The following is a 20,429-nucleotide window of genomic DNA, read 5'->3' as shown; positions in this document are numbered from 1 at the left end:
TTTTTCGAAGTGCCCGGGTCGGCGATGGGGTCACGCACGAAAGGATTTCTTCCAAATTTTGGATGGCTTTAACGGATTAAAGGAACACAAAAAGCATTGCAATGGGTTAAGTAGTAAACAGGACTTATGCTGCAGAAGTTTCGTGCCTCTAGAGTAAAAAGCGTAAATGTTATTAAGGTTCGAAATTGTGATTTTGGCGCGAAAATCACCGAAAAGACGTCTCGAAAAGAGGAACACTAAAATACTTACGAGCTGGAAATGTTTTTGCAATGGGTTTTAGAACATGAGGTTCACCGGTTTGTGAAGTTTAAAGGCCAGACGATAACAATTGGCGAAGTTATTAAACTTAGAATTTGTCTCGAAATTCTGCAGCAAGTGTGAATTTTTCGAAGTGCCCGGGTCGGCGATGGGGTCACGAAGGGATTTCTTTCAAATTTTGGATGGCTTTAACGGATTAAAGGAATACAAAAAGCATTGCAATGGGTTAAGTAGTAAACAGGACTTATGCAGCAGAAGTTTCGTGCCTCTAGAATAAAAAGCGTAAATGTTATTAAGGTTCGAAATTGTGATTTTGGCGCGAAAATCACCGAAAAGACGTCTCGAAAAGAGGAACACTAAAATACTTACGAGCTGGAAATGTTTTTGCAATGGGTTTTAGAACATGAGGTTCACCGGTTTGTGAAGTTTAAAGGCCAGACGATAACAATTGGCGAAGTTATTAAACTTAGAATTTGTCTCGAAATTCTGCAGCAAGTGTGAATTTTTCAAAGTGTCGACGGCGCTATTATGTAGAGCCAACGTGAATCATCGCATTACCAATTTATTGAGTGAGGTGAATGTAATGGTGTATTTTGAACAACTTTGGGACAATTAGGGAAGAGGTTTAATTGGAAAAAAGGATTTAAAACTGGTTTACGTTCATTGAATCGGCGGCTGGCGAATCCCGGGCTGAATCCCGGGCTAACTTCTCGACGGTGTTATTGTGTCAAAATCGCATCCTTCTGCTAGTTTGCGTAACGCTGTCTTGTATTGGTCGTATGACTCTCCTGCTTCTTGTATTCTTGTATTAAAACGATAGCGTTCGAATGGTACATTCTTGCGTGGCTGACAGTACTCCCCAAACTTCCTCAGAACTCGTTCGATTTCAGTCTCTTCATCCTCATCTTCGTTTTCTGAATCACTGAATGTCGAGTAAACATCACGGGCTTCTTCTCCAATTACCGTGATCAGTGTTGCGACCTGAACGGCTTGAGGCTTCCCATTCAGCTCTGTTGCTACGGAATAGTTTCTCCAAGCTTATAAGAATTTCTTCCATTTCTCTGCGGCGTTAGCATCATGAATATCCAGCGGCGGTGGGGGCGGTAGTGTAAATCCCGAGGCCATTTCTGTCTTTTTTTTCCAGGTAGTATAGTGAGATGTCCTTGTACTAACGTGGAATCGACTCACCGGCTGCCACCATGTAAAAATGTATACAGTGTGTATACAGTAAATGCTTTATTACGAACTCTTACATACAGTTAAACACAAGATCACAAGACACTCATAAGCACGAGGGCTATATCTCTAAGTACGTGTTGCTCAACTGTGTACACGTCATAGTCACACAACAACTTGTCACAGTTATGCCCAAGTACGAAGAGGTCAAATGACAAACCTCGTAAGCATTGTTGAATTGAGTTTTCTTCTTTTCGTCCTCAGGGACTAAAATAGAGTTGAAATCACAGATCTGGAAACAAAAAGAGTCAAAATGCTTAGAAAAAAAACAACATAGCTCAAATACAATCAAGGGCTTGGAAAATATTGAGACTATCGAAAGGTCAGTGTTGTAAAATTTGAATTCCAGAAAATATCCATTCCTCCACCATGGAATTAGATTGGAATTTATGAGGGGTGGGGAGGGTATGAGGAAGATTTATCATTTAGTTTCAGAAAATATTCAAACCCACCCCCGCCCAACAAAGGGGGATTGGAATTTCAGGGGGGTGGGGAAGGTATGAGGAGGGTATGTTGTGTAGTTACAGAAAATATCCATACTTATCCCATTGGAAAGGATTGAATTTCCAAGGGGTGGGGAGGGTCTGCTGTGAGGAGTGTATCTTGTGTTATGGACCACAAATTGACCAATCATAGTGCATGAAATTACCTTAAATTATCATATAATGAAATGTATCCATTCCTCCTTGTCGTAGGGGATTGAAATTTTTTAAAGTCAAAGTAGTAAAAGATTAAAAATGCATTTGATACATACCTTATAAAGGCTACTTCGATTGTCTTTTCCAAATACTTGTGGAGTAGCCTGAACTTCAATATCTGTATCTCTTTTACACCTGTAAGTATAAATCATAAAACACATATGTTATTTACCGGCCAGGAGGTCCGGATAGGGAAAAACTGTGCCCTCAGCACCATTAAGGCATGTCTCTTTTGAGGAAGTGATGGAAAATCAGTTATTTATTCATATCTTCGACAGTTTACTATGAATCTTTCCCAAATTTGGCTCGTAGTAGTAATTTATCAACGCAAGCAATTACCGCATATCTGTTACCATGGAAACCAGGTCACGTGACCACAAGGCCGCCATCTTGGATTTAAAAAAAAAATCGTTTGTAATCGTATTGAAACTATTTCAAAGGTCCTGAAAATCCATATTCCTTTTGATATTTGCAATACCTATATGGATCTAATTGGATATCTTGGAAATTATATTAAGTTTAATTTTTAGAATATTTTAAATATTTTGGAAAAAATAGAAAATATTCTAAAAATTAAACTTAAAATAATTTCCAAGATATCCAATTAGATCCATATAGGCATTGTAAATATGAATAGTAATCTGCATTTTCATGACTTTTAAAGATGTTTCGGTACGTTTACAAACGGCTTGTTTAAAAATCCAAGATGGCGGCCTTGTGGTCACGTGACTTAGTCTCCATGGTAACCAAGGCTCTAAGGTTCCTTCTTTTCACAAAAGACATTAACTTGACAAGTTTGGGGAAGATTTGTAGAAAACTGGCTATGATATAGCTAATCAGTTTTTCATCTGAGAGCCATGCCTTAATGATGCTGAGGGCCCCAGGTCTTGAATGTACAGACCGAGGCCATCATGCTGAGGTCCGTTTTCAAGACCGTTTTTTTTTTTTACTTGTTTTTGTAATCGTTTTGTTTTGTTATTTAGCGGCAAAGATACCGGACCGCGTGCATGGGCAGATACTGACAAAATACTGCCCGCTCAAACAGCCAGTCGGAATGCATGATTTTTTAGGATACTGGACCGGAAAAAGAATGTTATTCTCATAAGGTTGACATATATTCTAAAATGGGAAACATTATGCCCAAGCTAAAACCAAAGAGTCTATTGAATTTAATAAATAATAAATATAAAATAATAATAATAAATAATTTAATAAAATCAAAAAGTCTATTGAATTTAATAAATAATAAATATAAAATAATAATTAATAATTTAATAAAATCAAAAAGTCTATTGAATTTAATAAATAATAAATATAAAATAACAATTAATAATTTAATAAAATAAAAAAGTCTATTGAATTTAACAAATAATAGATATATAGATAATAAATTATTTGATAAAATCAAAAAGTCTATTGAATTTAATAAATAATAAAATGATATATAAATAATAAATAATTTAATAATATCAAAAATTTCTATTGAATTTCACAAGGTCAGAAAAGTGTCCTTGCATTGTGTAGTTCCAGAAATCATCCATACCAACCCCACAGAGGATTTTGGAATTTCCAAAGAGTAGGGGTCAGAGAAAGAACGAAAATTACAGAGTTTGTATGGAAGAAAATTGGAATTTCCAGGGGGATGCAGGGTGTCTTAAAAAAATTATGTGGCTAAATTTAGTTTATACAAAGTTAAAATCGAGGCCTGCTAGTCGAGTGATCAGTTTGCTGTCACGGAATGTACCCCTCTTTTGCTGTAGAACCTTCGCATGTGCCCATGGGTCATGGTGGATCACTGTGATACTTTGCCGCAGTTACTTAATGTGATGAACTCTATATTGTCTTGTCAAACTCATTCATAATTCATAAGGAAAACACAACAGAAATCACGATTGTGAAGAGTGTTGTAAATCTGATACACAATTGTGTTCATTTCCATAAACTTTAAGTTGGATTTTCTTGGCCAGATTCACTTTAATTTTGAAAATTTTAGTGGGACACAAAGGAACTAACCTAGACGTTTGACAAGCAATCTACAATATTTGTGTCTGCGTTGTATCCGATATACGAACTCATGGCTATGCCTTGAGTTGGTATATCTGATACAACACGGCCATTCATACTGTATAATTATTACAAAACTTACATGTTGCATCAGTTTTACTGGTGAGACAGTCCTCCCACACACCTGTGAAGTTAAAGTAAAGAAAGCTCATCAAAATATCATACTGGCATTGATGATGATGATGACAAATCATAAGGATGACAAGGATGATAAGAATTGTGATGGTTATGGTGATGATGATGATATCAATAATGTTTGTGGTGATGATGATAGTGATTATGATAGTGAAGATGTTGATGATGATGGTGATGAGGATGGTGACAATAACGTTTATGGTGATGATTAAATGGTTATGATGATGTCGATGATAGTGATGCTGGTGATGGTGATGATCATGATGATCACGATGTGATTGTATCATACATTATACGATGATGATAACAATGATGATGTTGATGATAATGATGATGATGATGAGTAGTGTCATTCTACACACCCAATATGTTGTCAGTTAGTAGTTTATATATTTTTCATACCTTTAACGTTCTTAGAAGAACATGTTCGTCTATGACCAAACCCATCATATCCTCATGCTCATATAGCTGAAATGCAACTCTCACTTCACGCAACTCTTGAAAACTGAGATGAAATCATTACTAATTAATAACCAATTGATGATGATAATATGTGAGATAGTTGGTGGTATTGATGATATTGGTGATGATAATGATGGTGATGATACATGATGATGATGATGATGATGATAACGATGGCGATGATACATGATGATGATGATAATGATGGTGATGGTGATGATACATAATGATGATGATGATAATGATGGTGATGATACATGATGATACAAGATGATGAGGAGGATGATAATGATGGTGATGATACATGATGATGATGAGGATGATGGTGATGATAAATGACAGTGATGATAATGATGGTGATGATACATGATGATGAGGAGGATAATGATGGTGATGATACATGATGATACAAGATGATGATGATGATGATAATGATAAGTGATGATACATGATGATGATGAGGATGATGGTGATGATAAATGACAGTGATGATAATGATGGTGATGATACATGATGAGGAGGAGGATAATAATGATAAGTGATGATACATGATGATGAGGAGAATGATAATGATGGTGGTGATACATGATGAAGATGATGATGATATTAATGATAGTAGTGGTGATGATGATGGTGATGGTGATGATACATGATGATGATAATGAATATGATGACAGTGATTAGTTTTATTCTTATAATCCAATCTACCTGAGATATCTCTTTGACAGCATTTCAGCAGCTTTTTCTATAACTCTACAATTATAAAGTGCATCATGCATGTTGTATGTCCGGTGCAGGTCTCCATGTAATACCTTCATTTGTAGTATCTCTACCAGTGTCTGGTGATAAAGAATACAACCTGAAACAACATCTTGGCTGATCTAAGTCAGGGCACGTCTAACTCACAGATTGAACCCTGAAACAACCTCTGGGCTGATCTACGTCAGGGCACGTCTAACTCACAGATTGAGCCCTGAAACTAGCTCTGGACTGATCTACGTCAGGTCATGGCTAACTCACAGATGAAACCCTGAAACAACCTCTGGGCTGATCTAAGTCAGGGCACGTCTAACTCACAGATTGAACCCTGAAACAAGCTCTGAGCCGATCTAAGTCAGGGCACAGCTAACTCACAGATTGAACCCTGAAACAAGCTCTGGACTGATATAATTCAGGGCATAATTCTGGCATAATTCAAAGCTATTCTTCAACTATACCTTCATATTGAGTCCTGAAATCCTTTCTTTGTGATATTCAGGTGGGATGCATGTTCTTGTAGAAGAGAGACTTCTGGTTCTATGCACAGCAAAATGGACAGGTGTTATTCAAAATTAATCAAAGTAGGAATGATATTTTAGGTTTCTTATATATACATTCTGGTTATTAGATAGACCCCATAGAGTACCAAAGTGATGACATCACGAAATTGTTTTCAAAGGTGTTTAGGATTTTAGTGAATTCTCAGAAACTGTATGCAAAAATATGATAAGGAGCCAAATTTCAGAGCGTTAGATTTAAAAATGACTGAGATATAGGTAATTTAATACTAAAAATATCCCTATACATTTTCTCTTATTTGAGGCTGGATCTAGCGTGATTGGATCCAGTCCAAAATAACAGAAAATGTATGGGCTTTTTGGAGCATAAATACCCGCAAATATCTCCATTTTTAAAGCTCAGAACAACCTTAAAGTAAGTTGGCAGAAACATAGGCAATGGTGTGTTCTCTTCAAATATGAACATTTCAAAACTGAATCGTGAAATTTGTAATTTGATGACTTCTTACTTCGGTACTCTATTAACTTGGGTGTAATGGTTTCCCATTACAGACCATGTGTTATTCCTAAGAGTATCAATCCAAAGAAAACACATGAATGTGGATACCACTCAAACAGAGATTCTTATTCTAACGTAAAGAGGTCTATTCTCAGTCTGGGTGGGTATAAAACGAAGACCGAAGACCGAAGACCCTAAAACGAAGACCCCCTTAAATTTACCCGAAACAACGCGGAAAACATTCAATTCCACTTAAAAACGAATAAACAATAAAGATATTTGCAATTTACACGGTTTTCGGTGGGGTCTTCGTTTTGTATATTACCCCATGAAATGTACAAAACGAAGACCCCCCAAAAATTTACCCGAAACAACGCGCAGAGAGCGGAAAACATTCAATTCCACCTAAAAAGTAATAGAAAATATAGATATTTGCAATTTACACGGTTTTCGGTGGGGTCTTCGTTTTGTATATTACCCCATGAAATGCACAAAACGAAGACCCCCCAAAAATTTACCCGAAACAACGCGCAGAGAGCGGTACAAGATACACATAATCATCCTTGATCATCCATCTAAAACAAGTAGTATAGGGAATGGGGGTTCCAGCGCAATCTCAACACGGGCAAGACCCGTGTCAAAAATCCACCTACGGACAATCCCCACTCCAAGTGTGGTTGGGGGCAACAGCGCAAATATGTTAGTCTATATATGGAGTGCGAAGAATGTAAGAGAACTTTTAAGAAAGAAGCGGATTTGAAAAAGCATTTGAAAATGAAGACGAAGTGTATGAGCAGTTATGATTGTGGATGTGGTAAGAAGTTTGAGACTAAGGTTAAATTGTTTTGGCATTGTCAGGACTGTGAGTACGACTACGACGACTTAAAAAGTGCTTGGTATTAGGTATAAAATATTTCCTATTATATAGATGGAATCCCAAAGCAACTTCAGCACGGTGTCAATACCCGGTAACGGTGAGATTGACGTTAGACAGTTTTGGCGTCAGTCAGAAAGGAAGGTTAAAAGGACTCTCCGAAAAGGTATAGAAGAATTAGGAGCCCTGAAAGCGAGCATAATGGTAGAAGTAAGTTTATCAAAAGACGAGGTAATGACGACAGCAATGTTGCGATCAAAGTCGTTAGTGATATTAGAATCCACGAATCTGGATAGGTCACTCAGTGAAGCCTTAGAAGCGATAATGGAGTCGCTGTCTAACTACACGAAAGAAGGATCGGGTTGGACAGTAGAGGAGGTTGAAGGAATAGAGATAAGTATAGCCAGGTACGTACCCATACGAGGGGGGAGTTACGTACCGCTACCAACGTGGGTAGAAAGGAAGAAGGCTATTGTAAACGTGAAGAATGAAGACAATCGATGCTTTATGTGGGCAATCAGGTCTGCACTGTATCCAGCAGAGAAGGATCCCTGTAGGACAAGTAAGTATCCCACAGACGATTTAGAGTGGGATGGTGTGGAATTTCCCATGCAGTTGATAGACATCCCCATATTTGAGGAAATAAACGATCTAGCAATTAACGTTTACGGAGTCAGAGAGCAGACGATAGTACCGTTAGTTCTGTCAAAAAGTAAAGGAGAGCGCGTACATTTATTCTACCACGGCGGACACTACTCATGGGTTAAACACATTAGCAGACTATTCTACAGACATACTAAGCACAAAGGCAAAAAGTACTTCTGTGACTGCTGCTTGCTGTCATTTACATCCTTAAATACCCTAAAGAAACACGATGAGATCTGCCGCGGAGTCGAAGAAGTGGCGCAACGGATCCAGATGCCCACCAACAAAGAGCTTTCATACGCAGACCATCAAAAGCAGATGCAAGTGCCTTACGTGATATATGCAGACTTCGAAGCGTTGATAACTAAGGAAGAGCAGAAACGTGGCACCACGAATAAGGTAGGATTACACGAGATCTGCTCCTTTGGTTACATAGTAGTCAGATCAGACGGTAAAGCAAACCCTCCTGTAATTTACCGAGGTAAGAACGCAGCTAATGAGTTCCTAGAAGCATTGCGAGAAGAGGAGGAAGAGATAAGAGAACAATTAAGACGTCCAAAGAAGATGGAATTTACCAAAGAGAACCAGGAGGCTTTTAACAAGGCAAAAAAATGCCACATTTGTCAACATACGCTTCTCCAGTTTGGAAGACGAGCCAAGAAAGCGTGGGATGAAGATGGAAAGTATTTAGGAGAAGCTCATTTTAAATGCGGGAAGTATGCTAAGAAAGGTGAGAAGCCGGGAAAGCCCTCCACGCACTGCATTCACTGTCACAAAGCATTTGTTGAGGATTTCTATGTGGATAAGGTTAGGGATCACTGCCACATCACGGGTAAATACAGAGGAGCGGCTCATTGGAAATGCAATATAAACTTCAAAGTAAATCCAGACATGGAGATTCCGGTGTTCTTTCACAACCTCCGCGGTTACGACTCCCATTTGCTACTACAAGGAACAGACGGCTCCGACGTCAAATGCATACCCAACAACAAAGAGCGCTACATGTCCGTAACTGTGGGTAAGCTAAAGTTCTTAGATTCGCAGCAGTTTATGGCGGACTCCTTAGCAAACCTCGTAAAGTATAACACCAACTTTCCCATTTCCAGTCAATACGGCGCGGAAAGGAAAGGAGTCTACCCATACGAATACATGGACTCCTGGGATCGATTCAAAGAACCCCTACCACCCAAAGATCGCTTCTACAGCACCCTAAACGAGTCCGGTATAAAGGATGAGGAGTACCAGCATGCGTTAGACGTGTGGGAAAAGTACTCCTGTGAGAACATGGGGGACTACCACGACATCTACCTAAGGTCTGACGTAGTGCTGCTTGCAGACGTTTTCCAAAGCTTCAGAAAGATGGCTATAGAATATTACGGATTGGATCCCGCTAATTTCTACACGGCTCCTGGGCTCAGCTGGAGTGCTTTGTTAAAGAAGACAAATGCGCAGTTGGATCTCCTAACGGAGTACGACATGTACCGCTTTATGGAAGACGGTATTCGTGGCGGTGTATGCGGGCCCAGTCGACGTTACGCCCGCGCAAACAACCCCTTAGTAGAGCACGACCCAGAGAAACCAACCACATACATTTACTACCTGGATGCGAATAACCTTTATGGTTGGGCAATGTCACAGTACCTACCTGTGAGAGACTTCGAATGGGATCCAGTGAAGCCGATAGACTTCTACATGCAGGTAGGAAAGGAGGAAGACAAGGGTTACGTCTTAGAAGTGGATCTGGAGTACCCAGAGCGCCTGCACGACGAACACAATGAGTTCCCCTTAGCACCAGAAGCGATAGAGATACCATTTAAGCAGCTAAGTCCGCTGCAAAAGCAAATGTGCCCTGGTTACAAACCGTACAGGAAACTAACTATGAACCTGATGGATAAGAAGAAGTATGTGGTACATTACCGCAACCTGCAGTTCTACGTGCGACACGGAATGCGCGTAGAGAAGATCCACAGAGTCCTAAAATTCACGCAGGAACCCTGGATGCGCCCCTACATTGACTTTAACACGCAAAAGCGTACCGCAGCGAAAAATGACTTCGAGAAAAACCTCTTCAAACTGATGAACAACAGCGTGTTCGGAAAGACAATGGAGAACATCCGCAAGCGCGTAAGCGTAAAAATAGTCAGCACCAAAGAGGAAGCAGAAGCATACGTGTCACAGCCAGGCTTCGTTAGATACGTAGAAATGCTGAACTTCTACGTGATTCACATGAAAAGGGCAAACCTCTTACTAAACAAGCCCGTTTACACAGGCTTTACGGTGCTGGATCTATCGAAGCTGCTTATGTACGAGTTCTACTACGATAAGCTTAAGCCAAAGTACGGAGACCGCTGTCGCCTCCTGTACACAGACACCGACTCCCTAATTCTAGAAGTGCAAACGGAAGACGTTTACAAAGACTGCCTCCCCGACATAGACGAGTACGACACCAGCGGTTACCCGAAGGAGCACTTCCTTTACTCTGCGAAGAATAAGAAGGTAATTGGGAAGATGAAAGACGAAATGTTAGGAAAACCCATAGTAGAGTACGTGGGTCTGAAACCAAAGATGTACAGCGTGCTAAAGTTAGACGGCGTAGAAAAGAAAGCTAAAGGCGTAAAAAAGTATGTGGTTAAGAAGGACATTACGCACGAGTCCTACCTCAACGTATTACGAACACGCAAGGAACAGCGGCATAAGATGAACAGCCTGCGCAGCTATGGTCATCAGATACATAACGTCACGCAGGAGAAGGTGTCACTGTCTGCATTTGACGGTAAGCGATGGATGTGTGATGACGGAGTGCATACGATAGCATTCGGACATCACACGATAAGCAGTTCTTCTTTGACGAACCCACGCGTGGGACCATCATGAAGATAATACAAGATGGGCTGACCCTTCTTAGCTATCGCACTTCGGATCTGATAAGTTTCCAAAGACCAATTAGGATCCGTAGCTCTTTTGGATCCTCCTTCTAATTCACCCGGCTCATAGAGATATCGAACCGTGACATTACCTAATTTCTTTTCATGGGGGAAGACCGCCCTCGAACTTCTGATGAAGGACTTGTGTTCCACGTGTTTCTTTTTTATGGCATCCTTGGGTTTTATTCCCGTAGCCCTGGCCGCCTCGTTGTTCGAAGCTGCGACGACCTGGGGGAGCCTCTGAGTCCATTCCCTATTGCGTTTGGAGGGATCTTCCAGCTCTTTCCAATACTGGTATCCAAAGAGACGCTCGGCCAGGGTCTTATTGAATCTTTCGACAATGCTTTGACCCCTGTGGTACTCTGCTTTAGCTCTTCTAATCTTAGTGTCGTGGTCTTTCAGGGTCTTGGTAACCACGCCCATAAACTCCGTCCCCGCATCCACTTGCAGCAGCTTAGGCCATTTCAAGACGCGCTTATAAACCCTACCTAGGGCTTCTGCGACTTCCCCAGAATCCTTGCTGGTTATAGGTTCGGCGTCCTTGTATCTGCTTGCGATATCGACTACGGTCAAAGCGTACCTATAGGTCTTCTTTCTCACCTTATCGTGCGGCAAGAAAAGCAAATCCGCCTGATGAACTTCATTAGGGGTATTTACGGTAAAGCTGGGCCTGGGAATGTACTTGGGCACGGGAAGATAAACCTGCCAGATGGTTTGTTTTCTTAACCAGTTCTTAGCCGTTTCGTCTGATACCCTGGCCGCGGTCGCGAGTTTCTTGATAGCTGACGCTCCTCTCCAATAGCCTTCCGGCCCATAGTAAATCCTCTTGAGTTTGTCCTCTACGCGGCCCATTATATGAATTCCAAAACAAGATTGATCTTACGTCCGTTAAAATCCACCGTCTTTCCGTCCACTTTAATGGTGATGTTTATGCTTTCTACTAAATTAGACAAGTCATAGCTTAAAGAAATTGGAGTGTATTCTACTGGGTCAAATGGATTACCTTGGGGCAGAAACTTGGACATAAGAGAAGACTTTTCTCCATTGTTGTAACTATGGACCAAGTCGCAATAGACTTCATAAGAGGATGCGACTTTCCATTTCACATCATATGTACTGCCGCTATTTATCGTGGTACTAGTAAGGCCCAGGAGTTCTACCAATGAACTGTCCTTTAGATTGGCGCTCCCATTATTTTTCTCGAATGTCATTTCATGGGGCAATCCTGTGGTAAGAGTGTATCCATGCTTTGCTAGCTCCTTAGCCAGTGTTATGGGGGTGTAATGGGAATCTGGTATCTTTGGTTTGGTGCCGGAAGTTCCGATGACAAAGCCATTAATTAAATTATACCAAGAATTGTACAAAGAGCAACTAACCAGCCGAACCTTACAGGCTTTGATGGGAGGATTCAAATACGTGGTAAAGTTATTTTTATCGCTTTCCAAAAAGACGATCATTATATTAGATACGCCAAAGCCACGCCTCCGGCCAGCCCTGCGACTCCTACAAAGACCAATTCATTGTCTTTTTGTTTCTTAGAAGGCTGGTAGTAATTCTTGAACTGAGGCTTTTTCATTCTAAAGTCGGGGTGTGCTTGCGCATAAAGTTTGAAGGCGTAGTCTGTGTTTTCGAAGTTCTTGTCTGCCTGCATTTTGTCTTGGTAGTTCTTGTCCAACCAATCCCTGTAAGCTTGTCTTTTTTCATTCCAAGCTGCAACGTCCCTTTGATATTTCTCCAGCGCTAAGTCGTGTCTCTTTCTTTCGGCGGCACCACTTTTGTCGCCTCTAACTAATCTATCCAAATATTGACCACCATAATTAGCCCCTGTAAATGCTAAAGCTGCAATGACTCCACCTGCGACTAAGCTAACCATTATACATTAGGTAGGTACTTTTCCTTCCGTAGGTAATCCTTTAGCATGATAGCCCCGCCTACGGCAGCGGTCATCTTAGCAAAATTAGCGAAGCTCTTGCTTGGGTCTTCAGTAAAGTCTTCTTTGAGCACTTTCTTACCTACCCAACCAATACCCGCAACAATAGAAGTAATGATAGCTGCTTCTTCAACAGTTTTCAACAACGCGGTCGACATTATATTACAAAGCGAGAAGGAAAATCTAGGTCGCCACGGCACGTGGTGATGAATCTACTCCATTTCAGGGATCTTACTTTTTCTAACCTCCACAGGTGCGTGATATGTTGGTGGTTCTACCTTTGGCTTCGTAGCCCGCCATTGTAAGTAAAGGCTGCCTGCTGCTATAGCGACTCCTAACGCGCCAATGACGTACCCAGGATTAATAAAGGATTCCTCTTCTTTTTCTTCCGCCTTTTCTTCTTTTTTGGCTTTGTTCTTTTTATTCATCTCCGCGAGCTTCTTACCGGCAGCGACTCTGCCCGGAGATTTAGCCTTGGTAATCTTGGTATCTTCTACGGGTGGTTGTTCTTCGGTGCCACTCATCTTATATTAAGGGACTTGAAGGACTTGACAAGTAACTTGATGACGACTTGACAATGACTTGGCAATGACTTGACAACGACTTGACTAAGTACTTGAGGTGACTTGACAACGACTTGACTAAGTACTTAAGGACGACTTGATTAAGTACTTGAGGCGACTTGATCAGGTACCTCAGCAAGTGCTGCCTGGAAGACCTTTTCGACTTCTCTGTCCTTCTTGAAGTCCTTCCAAGATGTTCCGAAGGAACCTAGTACCTCCTTCAAGTCGACGTGCTGAGCTACGTGAAGTGCCGCAGAGGCGACTGCCATTAACTTACCGCACTTCAAAGACAACCACCCACAGGTTATCTTAAGTTCTTGGGCGATAACGTAGTCCTCGCTTATGTCCTTCCGCAGTTGCTCCACGTCGTCTATGGGCAGCGCAAGTCCAAGCAATTTAGTCGCAAGTCGGATAGCGGAGTCTGCTACGGCGTCCGTGGTCTTACTTGCAAGGGCGGCCTCGTACCTCTTATGGAACTTCTTAACTTCCTCTTCTGACAACTTATTAACTTGCTCATGGGTAAGTTCCTTGCCTATCATTTCTTTACACTTCCCCGAAGACACAAGGATGTTAAGTTGTTCCTTGAGGTTACTTTCATCTAACTGCGCGGGGACTTCATCTATGAGCTGCTCAATGTCCATATATGTTAACGTCATACGGAAACCTCAAAGAGAAGATCATTTTGGAATGTTGGTGCGTTTTTAAATGCCGCATGTATTCGTGCAGCTGTTCCTTGCTTATCTCACCGCCGTAGTCGCTTAAAATGGTTTCCAGGTCAGACTTGCTCGGAGTATAAAATACTACGAGAGAGCCTATGTTTTCCCTGAAGGGCTTAGAGACGCTGGTAAGCTGCTGCGAGAGCAACCAAACGCTGATATTGTCGTGTCTGCCGCTGAAGGCGAGCTTCACTAATTCGGAGGTGCGCCTTTTTACGTCGTCCCCACAGGCAATGTCATCCAGTATGAGTAAAGTCTGCGTATCTTTAGGGAATTGCTTATGCCAGAACTTCAAATGGCTGGATAACTCGTTAGGATCTAAGATATCTACGAAGAAGTCGTCATCTTTCACTCCTATGCCTTCCCAGGTGCGGTTATTCACGTAGGTGGGACAAAGCAGCACTATGTAGTCAAAGCGGTATCTAAAGGGTCCTAATAGCTGCTCTACCACGAACTGGGTCTTTCCGCAGCCGGTGGGTCCTACTATCAGAGCATTGCAGGGAATATGATTCGGATCCATTATATATACAATGGACCCAGTGGACGCAGTAAGAAGGATTACCGCCGACGCAAAAGATAAAAGAGACACCATAGAAATGCAAAGGGAAGAGATAGACCGGTTAAAAGAGCGCGTACAGGAATTGTACGATGAAATGTGCGGTCTGAAGCGTGCAGAACGGTTTGGCGCGCTTTTGACAATGGCGGGCTGGGCTAAGGAGTCCATTAAGGACTTCATTCGATATCCCCCATAGATATATGGACTGCATTACGTGCGAACTACCTGCTGACTGCATCATCGTTACCCCTCCGACGCCTCGTAAGAAACACAGCTGCTGTCGCTGTAATAAGGTATTCTCTGAAGAAGACTTCGTTGGACATTGGTGTCCCGCGGATACTAAAGCACAAAGGACTTTAGACGACGTTCGAGAAGAGTAAGAGGTCGCAAAGAAGATCTTACTAAGCCCCAGCAAGAGGAATTAGCATAGGTCTTTCTTTTTTATTGTTATTTTGTTAAATGCTGCAAAGAGGTCTCAAGTAAGGGTCTATTTTTTATTGTTATTTTGTTAAATCATCACGATCGAAGAATGGTTAACATGATTATCTTTTTGCTGGTTTCAACAATGAGAAAGAATGATACCTCATCTTTTAATGGGGGCTTAACAAAATAACAATAAAAAATAGACCCTTACTTGAGACCTCTTTGCAGCATTTAACAAAATAACAATAAAAAATAAGGTGTATATAATGGAGTGCATGCGATGTAATAAATCTTTCAGCAGTAAGCAGCGACTGCAATACCATCTTTCCAAGAAAGTCTGTCAAAAGACCATCAGCACTGTTTGCGGCGACTGCGGTAAGGAATTGTCCACCATACAGACCCTACGATATCACCGCGAGCATAGAGTCTGCCTTAAAGGCCATTGCCGCCGATGCGATGAACCCCTCTTCGAAGAAAACTGGCATAAGTACCGCTGCCGTCGCTATGACCTCACAGATGTGGTCTGTGAAACCCACGGCGATTTAGCAGGGCGATGTTGCCCCCTTGAAACCAGCCGGGCGCTCGCGCGACGTAAGAAGGAAATAGACCAAGATTTCGTATGCTTTGACGACTACGAAGGAGTAAGATGGGAGAACCGAGAACACTGGGGCGGCATCTGCGACCGATGTGGCTGTATACGTAGCGGCCAACATATTTGGTGCTGCCTTTACGATGGCCCTAAGCCCTTAGATCATTATCTGTTGGTAAGAAAAGAGTGGAATCTACTTAAGGTATAATGTTACCTTACATCGCAGCGTTCCTAGGAGGTGTGACTATTACCTTATCAGCGTATGAAATGGCGGAAAAAATGAGGGCAGACACAGCAGATGACTACTTATCCGCCCATGAAGAGGATTAGTCGCACAACGGATTATCCTCCGCTCGACGTTCGATGTCAAACTTCCATCGGCCGTTTACCTTACCATGACTGCGTAGGTGTGTATATTCTTCACCCTGCAGTATGTATCTCACACAGTCAGGCGCCCAAAGGCTGTATTCCTGACCGTCGCGTTCTAAGACCAACCTCAAACGGTCGATGTCTTCGAATGCGACGTAGTTTTTTATTCGATATGAAACGCCTTGCGACAGATCTCGCCAGTGTGTTTGTTCAAGAATCATTATACCTATGAAATATTTTAAGGTGCGTGCTTAAAGTGTCTTGACCTTTGAATGCCTTAATGCACCAAGGGCAAGGAATGCGAATACCGGCAACATATTCGTCTATTTCCCTGCAAAGTAGATCATAATCATTGCTTACGATGGTTAAATATCCATTTTCTTCATATCGTTCCAACATTACCTTTTGTTTCTCGGACAATACGCCGGTGCCTTTGGGTGTCTTCAATTCTATGCATAATCCATTGTATTTATTATGGTTGTTAAGGATCAGCAGATCAGGTTGACCTGCCTGGTAGCCTTTCCGCCAGCTTTTAATGCGCTTACTTGCGGTGTCCTGCAGTTCTCCAAGACCTGGAACTGTGATTACGTGCGAGTAGAACCTACGCACCCTGTGTACGGTTCTATCGTGTATGTCTGCCTCCGTTTCTATCTTAAATGCCATTGGATTTGAACCATTGAATCGCTTCTCCATATCGTATTTACCTGTCTTCCTTAGCGTGGGTAGAACGTCACCCAACACCCATTTCCTGAACTTTTTTGCTTCGGCCTTTTCAGATCCGAATATCAATTCGTAAAGACCTTCCTCCGTCAAATACACGGCATTGGGTTGTGCGTTAAGGGTGTCACGCTGAGTTACACCCTTTAAAGACTTCAAAGTTACCCTGTTTTCCTCTGATACGTGATCAGACGCCGCTTTTCTGGAATTTACGTAGCCCAACGCCGCCGCCACCTCCTTCGCTTTGAAGTAAAGTTTATCGCCTTGCACTATGCATTGCAGTTTGGTTTCGTTGTTTTCGAATACGCGAAGCATATTATACCTAAGGAATATTTTTTTTTTATCCTTTCGCTTGGCTCAAGGAACGCGAATCAATACGCAACGCTTTTTAGCTGATTCATTTCTACACTCAGTTGCGCGTCTGAGACTACGAAGATATATGCGTTGATCTTAGTAGTGTCGCTGGCATGTTTGGTGCGCTTGATCTCCAACGTAATACCGTCCTGGGTATTTATCAGGCGTAAACCCTGTCCATGTAGGTCTTCGTCGTTCGTTGTACGCATGTCGATCCACAGCGCGTACTTATCCTTAAAGAATTCCTTTGGGCCAATTTGGTCGCCAAACTTACGCGCGACTTCCCGGTACATATCCGTGGGCTTTATCCCTTGTGAGTAAACCTTATTAGGTACTCCGTTGATGCTAACGCCTACGTTAGTGATGTTAGGATTAAAGAACGCCTCAGAGTCACGCAATCCTGCCGTGTATGTCTTTGCGAACAGCAACATTATCCCTGTAAGGCTGCGTCTGGGTAGGTTAATGCTTTGGTTGATGACCTCTTCGACATTATTTGTAAAGCTGAACGTCTTATACATCACAACGTGGTCGTAAAGAAAAGCCTTGCCGGAGCTGTATTCCATACCGGCGCTACGTGCTAAGTCTTCGCTGTATACCGTTTCATACTGCAGCTCTAAGTTAGTAACGGAGTATGGGTGGACGGCTGAGGAACTTACATCTTTTCCTTGCAGGATGTTCGTAGTATCTGCTAGGGTCACTTCGAACTGCAGCTCGCTTAGCTGCCTTGGGTAGTATGCACCGTGGTTCGTAATAACTTCAAAGTCCAAAGGAACGACATATTTAGTACCATAAGCCGTCTTTATTTCGTCTTCTCCCGAGGCGCTGTCGGTTGCGCTTCTTACCTTGCGTATGGCTTCGCTGGCGATTCCCTGCTCTATCCTTTGCGCGCGGTCAAATGCAGTCAACCATAAGTCTTTGTACGTGGTATACAAATCATACCTGTTTAAGTCCAGCAAGGATTCCCCGGCGAACTTTATGCGCATCTTTGAGACAATGGTGCGGCCAAGGTCGTTGACAACGTGACGCGCGTCCGCAGTGCTTGGTTGTATTGCTAGGTCAAACCTTAGCGCCAGGGTACCAGGAACCAATACTAGGTTATCCGTTAGGCGGGGTACGCCTACGTACAGCGTCTCCCCCGGCTTTGCGCTAGAAGGTGTGAATGTAACCCGGTGAAAGGTGCGTTCTGCTTTCAGTCCGCCGACCTGCTTAGGTAATATGTTGGGGTTTAACTTTGAGCTTATCATATATAATGGAAGCAAAAGGAACGGATTTTGACCCCCTTACCGAAGAAGGCCAAGTCGATATTAACGATGAAGAATATGAAACCCTGCTTCCTGATAACGACGTAGACCCCCGAGGCCTTTTTGATAAATTGCTGAGCAAGTATGGCAGCAGGGCCCGCGATGCTATGCGTTCCTTAAGAGATAAATTCAAGTCTAAGAACCCCCACACGCCCATTCCGGAGTACTTACAAATGGAATCCTTTGGCGTGCGGTCGGACTTAACAGCGAACATCATCGAGGACCTAAGGGAGCGATACCCAAACATAAACCTGGCTACTTTGGACTTCCAAATAGGAGACAAAGGGCAGGTTCAAGTTAGAGAATCGGGTAGGGAAAAATGGCACAATCTGTATCAAAGGAAGAATTCCCGCCTGCTTAACAACCGGCTTCCCAAAGGAGTCGCGGAGGCGCTTGGAGAGCCCAACTTGACCACGCAGCGTGACTTGGCTAGGGAGGAAATGCAACAGTCTTTCGATAGGTTCCTCGTTAATGCAGTTAGATTACCGACCTTTGCAGGCGGCTATGGAACGCACGAAGAATTAAGAGCGCAAATAGGAACGCTAAGCGAAACGCTCCAAGCTAAGACAGAGGAAGTCGCTGCGTTAAACGCCCAAAAAGAGGAATTGGAAGCCAAGATAAATGAATACCGTGCCTTACCAGTAGACGCTATAAAGAAATCCGTCAACGCACATAATTTAGCGGAAGCACACCGAGAATTGGCTGACGTTAATACCCAAAAGGAGGCAGCTAACAACGACTTGCAGCGAATCACCAGGGAGCGCAAGGACCTCTTAAAGGCAAGCGAGGATTTGACGGTGCTTAGAACATCTTTTCAGCAACTAGAGCTGGAAAACGACGTCCTTAAGGAAAGATTTAGGGAAATGGAAAACGAAGTCATGAGGGCAAACAGGGCTACTCTTGAAAGTCGTGCCGCCGAAGTTGCCGATTTTCGACAGCAAATATCTAAGTTGTTAGATGAAAAAACCGCTGCCGTAAAAGACTTTCAGAATGCCTTTAGCCGCTTGGCTGGTAAGGATGAGCAGCTAATACAAATAGGAAATGAATTAGTGGAGAGTCACGCCAGGGAAAGGCGCACCATAGCACAAATGGCTGAAAAGGATCTGGAAATAAGACAACTTCAGGAGACCCTCGAAGACCTGCAGGGCCAATTAGAACGGCAGCAGGAAGCAGCTGTGGACCAGACTCGTCCCGAAGAGGAAAGGGAGGCAGCCCAAAGGGAAGTAGAAACCCTTCAGGAAAGGGTTGCGGAATTACAGGCACAAAAGGAAAACTTGGAAAAGGAGCTGGGGCTTACCACCAAGGAAAAGGTAAAAAGAGCTCTGGTGAAGTATGGTATTCCGCTGGCATTTGCGGTTGCTATTTCGAGCGTAGTAGGAGTTATCCTATCCGCGCTTAAGGCTACAGGTGCAGGCGTAAAGAAATTAGGCAATGGACTAACGGACTTGGGAAAAAAGATGGCAGCCGGTCTTCCTGGGCTGCTGGGTTCAGTTGTTTCCTTGGCACTTAGGGCTGGCGGAGAACTGTTGAAGTTCGTGGGTAACAACATCTGGATATTAGTCGTAGCTATTGGGGTGGTCCTCCTGAAGAAGATGAAGGCTTAATCTTCTCATCGGACGGTGTCCTGCTTTGAGGATAATGAAAGACGGTGTTAGCACCGCCCTGGTAATTTGGAACCAACGGTAACACACTCATGGTAGAAATGGGCTTATGACTCCAGGCTGCATTAGCGGGCCTGCGACCTATGCGATTTATCCCAAACTTGCCGTCATCAGAAGTGACTTGCAACTTAGCATATTTACAATTGGCTAGCATATGAAAAGTCACTGGCGTTAGGTC

General features: G+C 42.7%; 1 protein-coding gene across 2 annotated transcripts; it reads right to left on the bottom strand.

Annotated features, from left to right (window-relative positions):
* Positions 1–1,687: 1,687 nt before the first annotated feature.
* On the bottom strand, positions 1,688–17,530 carry LOC148912749 (uncharacterized). Of its 2 annotated transcripts, XM_089026262.1 has the most exons (7): positions 16,621–17,530; positions 6,071–6,149; positions 5,562–5,692; positions 4,794–4,896; positions 4,339–4,380; positions 2,249–2,327; positions 1,688–1,726 (listed from the first exon to the last, which is right to left on the bottom strand). In XM_089026262.1, the coding sequence occupies exons 2-6, from the start codon at positions 6,074–6,076 to the stop codon at positions 2,322–2,324; spliced, it is 288 nt and encodes a 95-aa protein (XP_088882388.1). In that variant the 5' UTR covers positions 6,077–6,149; positions 16,621–17,530; the 3' UTR covers positions 1,688–1,726; positions 2,249–2,321. The 2 variants fall into 2 exon arrangements, with proteins under 2 accessions (XP_088882388.1, XP_088882387.1); XM_089026261.1 differs by lacking the exons at positions 1,688–1,726; positions 2,249–2,327; positions 4,339–4,380; positions 4,794–4,896; positions 5,562–5,692.
* Positions 17,531–20,429: the final 2,899 nt, after the last annotated feature.

Source organism: Actinia tenebrosa, unplaced genomic scaffold (genome assembly GCF_029948245.1).
Source record: "Actinia tenebrosa isolate PJP-AT-01 unplaced genomic scaffold, QUT_ActTen_1.0 PGA_scaffold10__47_contigs__length_13832649, whole genome shotgun sequence".
Lineage (NCBI taxonomy): Eukaryota > Metazoa > Cnidaria > Anthozoa > Actiniaria > Actiniidae > Actinia > Actinia tenebrosa.
This window is presented reverse-complemented; position numbering and strand designations above follow the sequence as displayed.

Excerpts from the sequence above, each read along its gene's own strand:
- LOC148912749 (XM_089026261.1), bottom strand. The coding sequence starts at position 17,250 with ATGCTTCGCGTATTCGAAAACAACGAAACCAAACTGCAATGCATAGTG. Across the intron at positions 6,150-16,620 it reads TATTGTCCGAGAAACAAAAG|AACCAGAAGTCTCTCTTCTA; the intron begins GTAATGTTGGAA and ends TGCTGTGCATAG.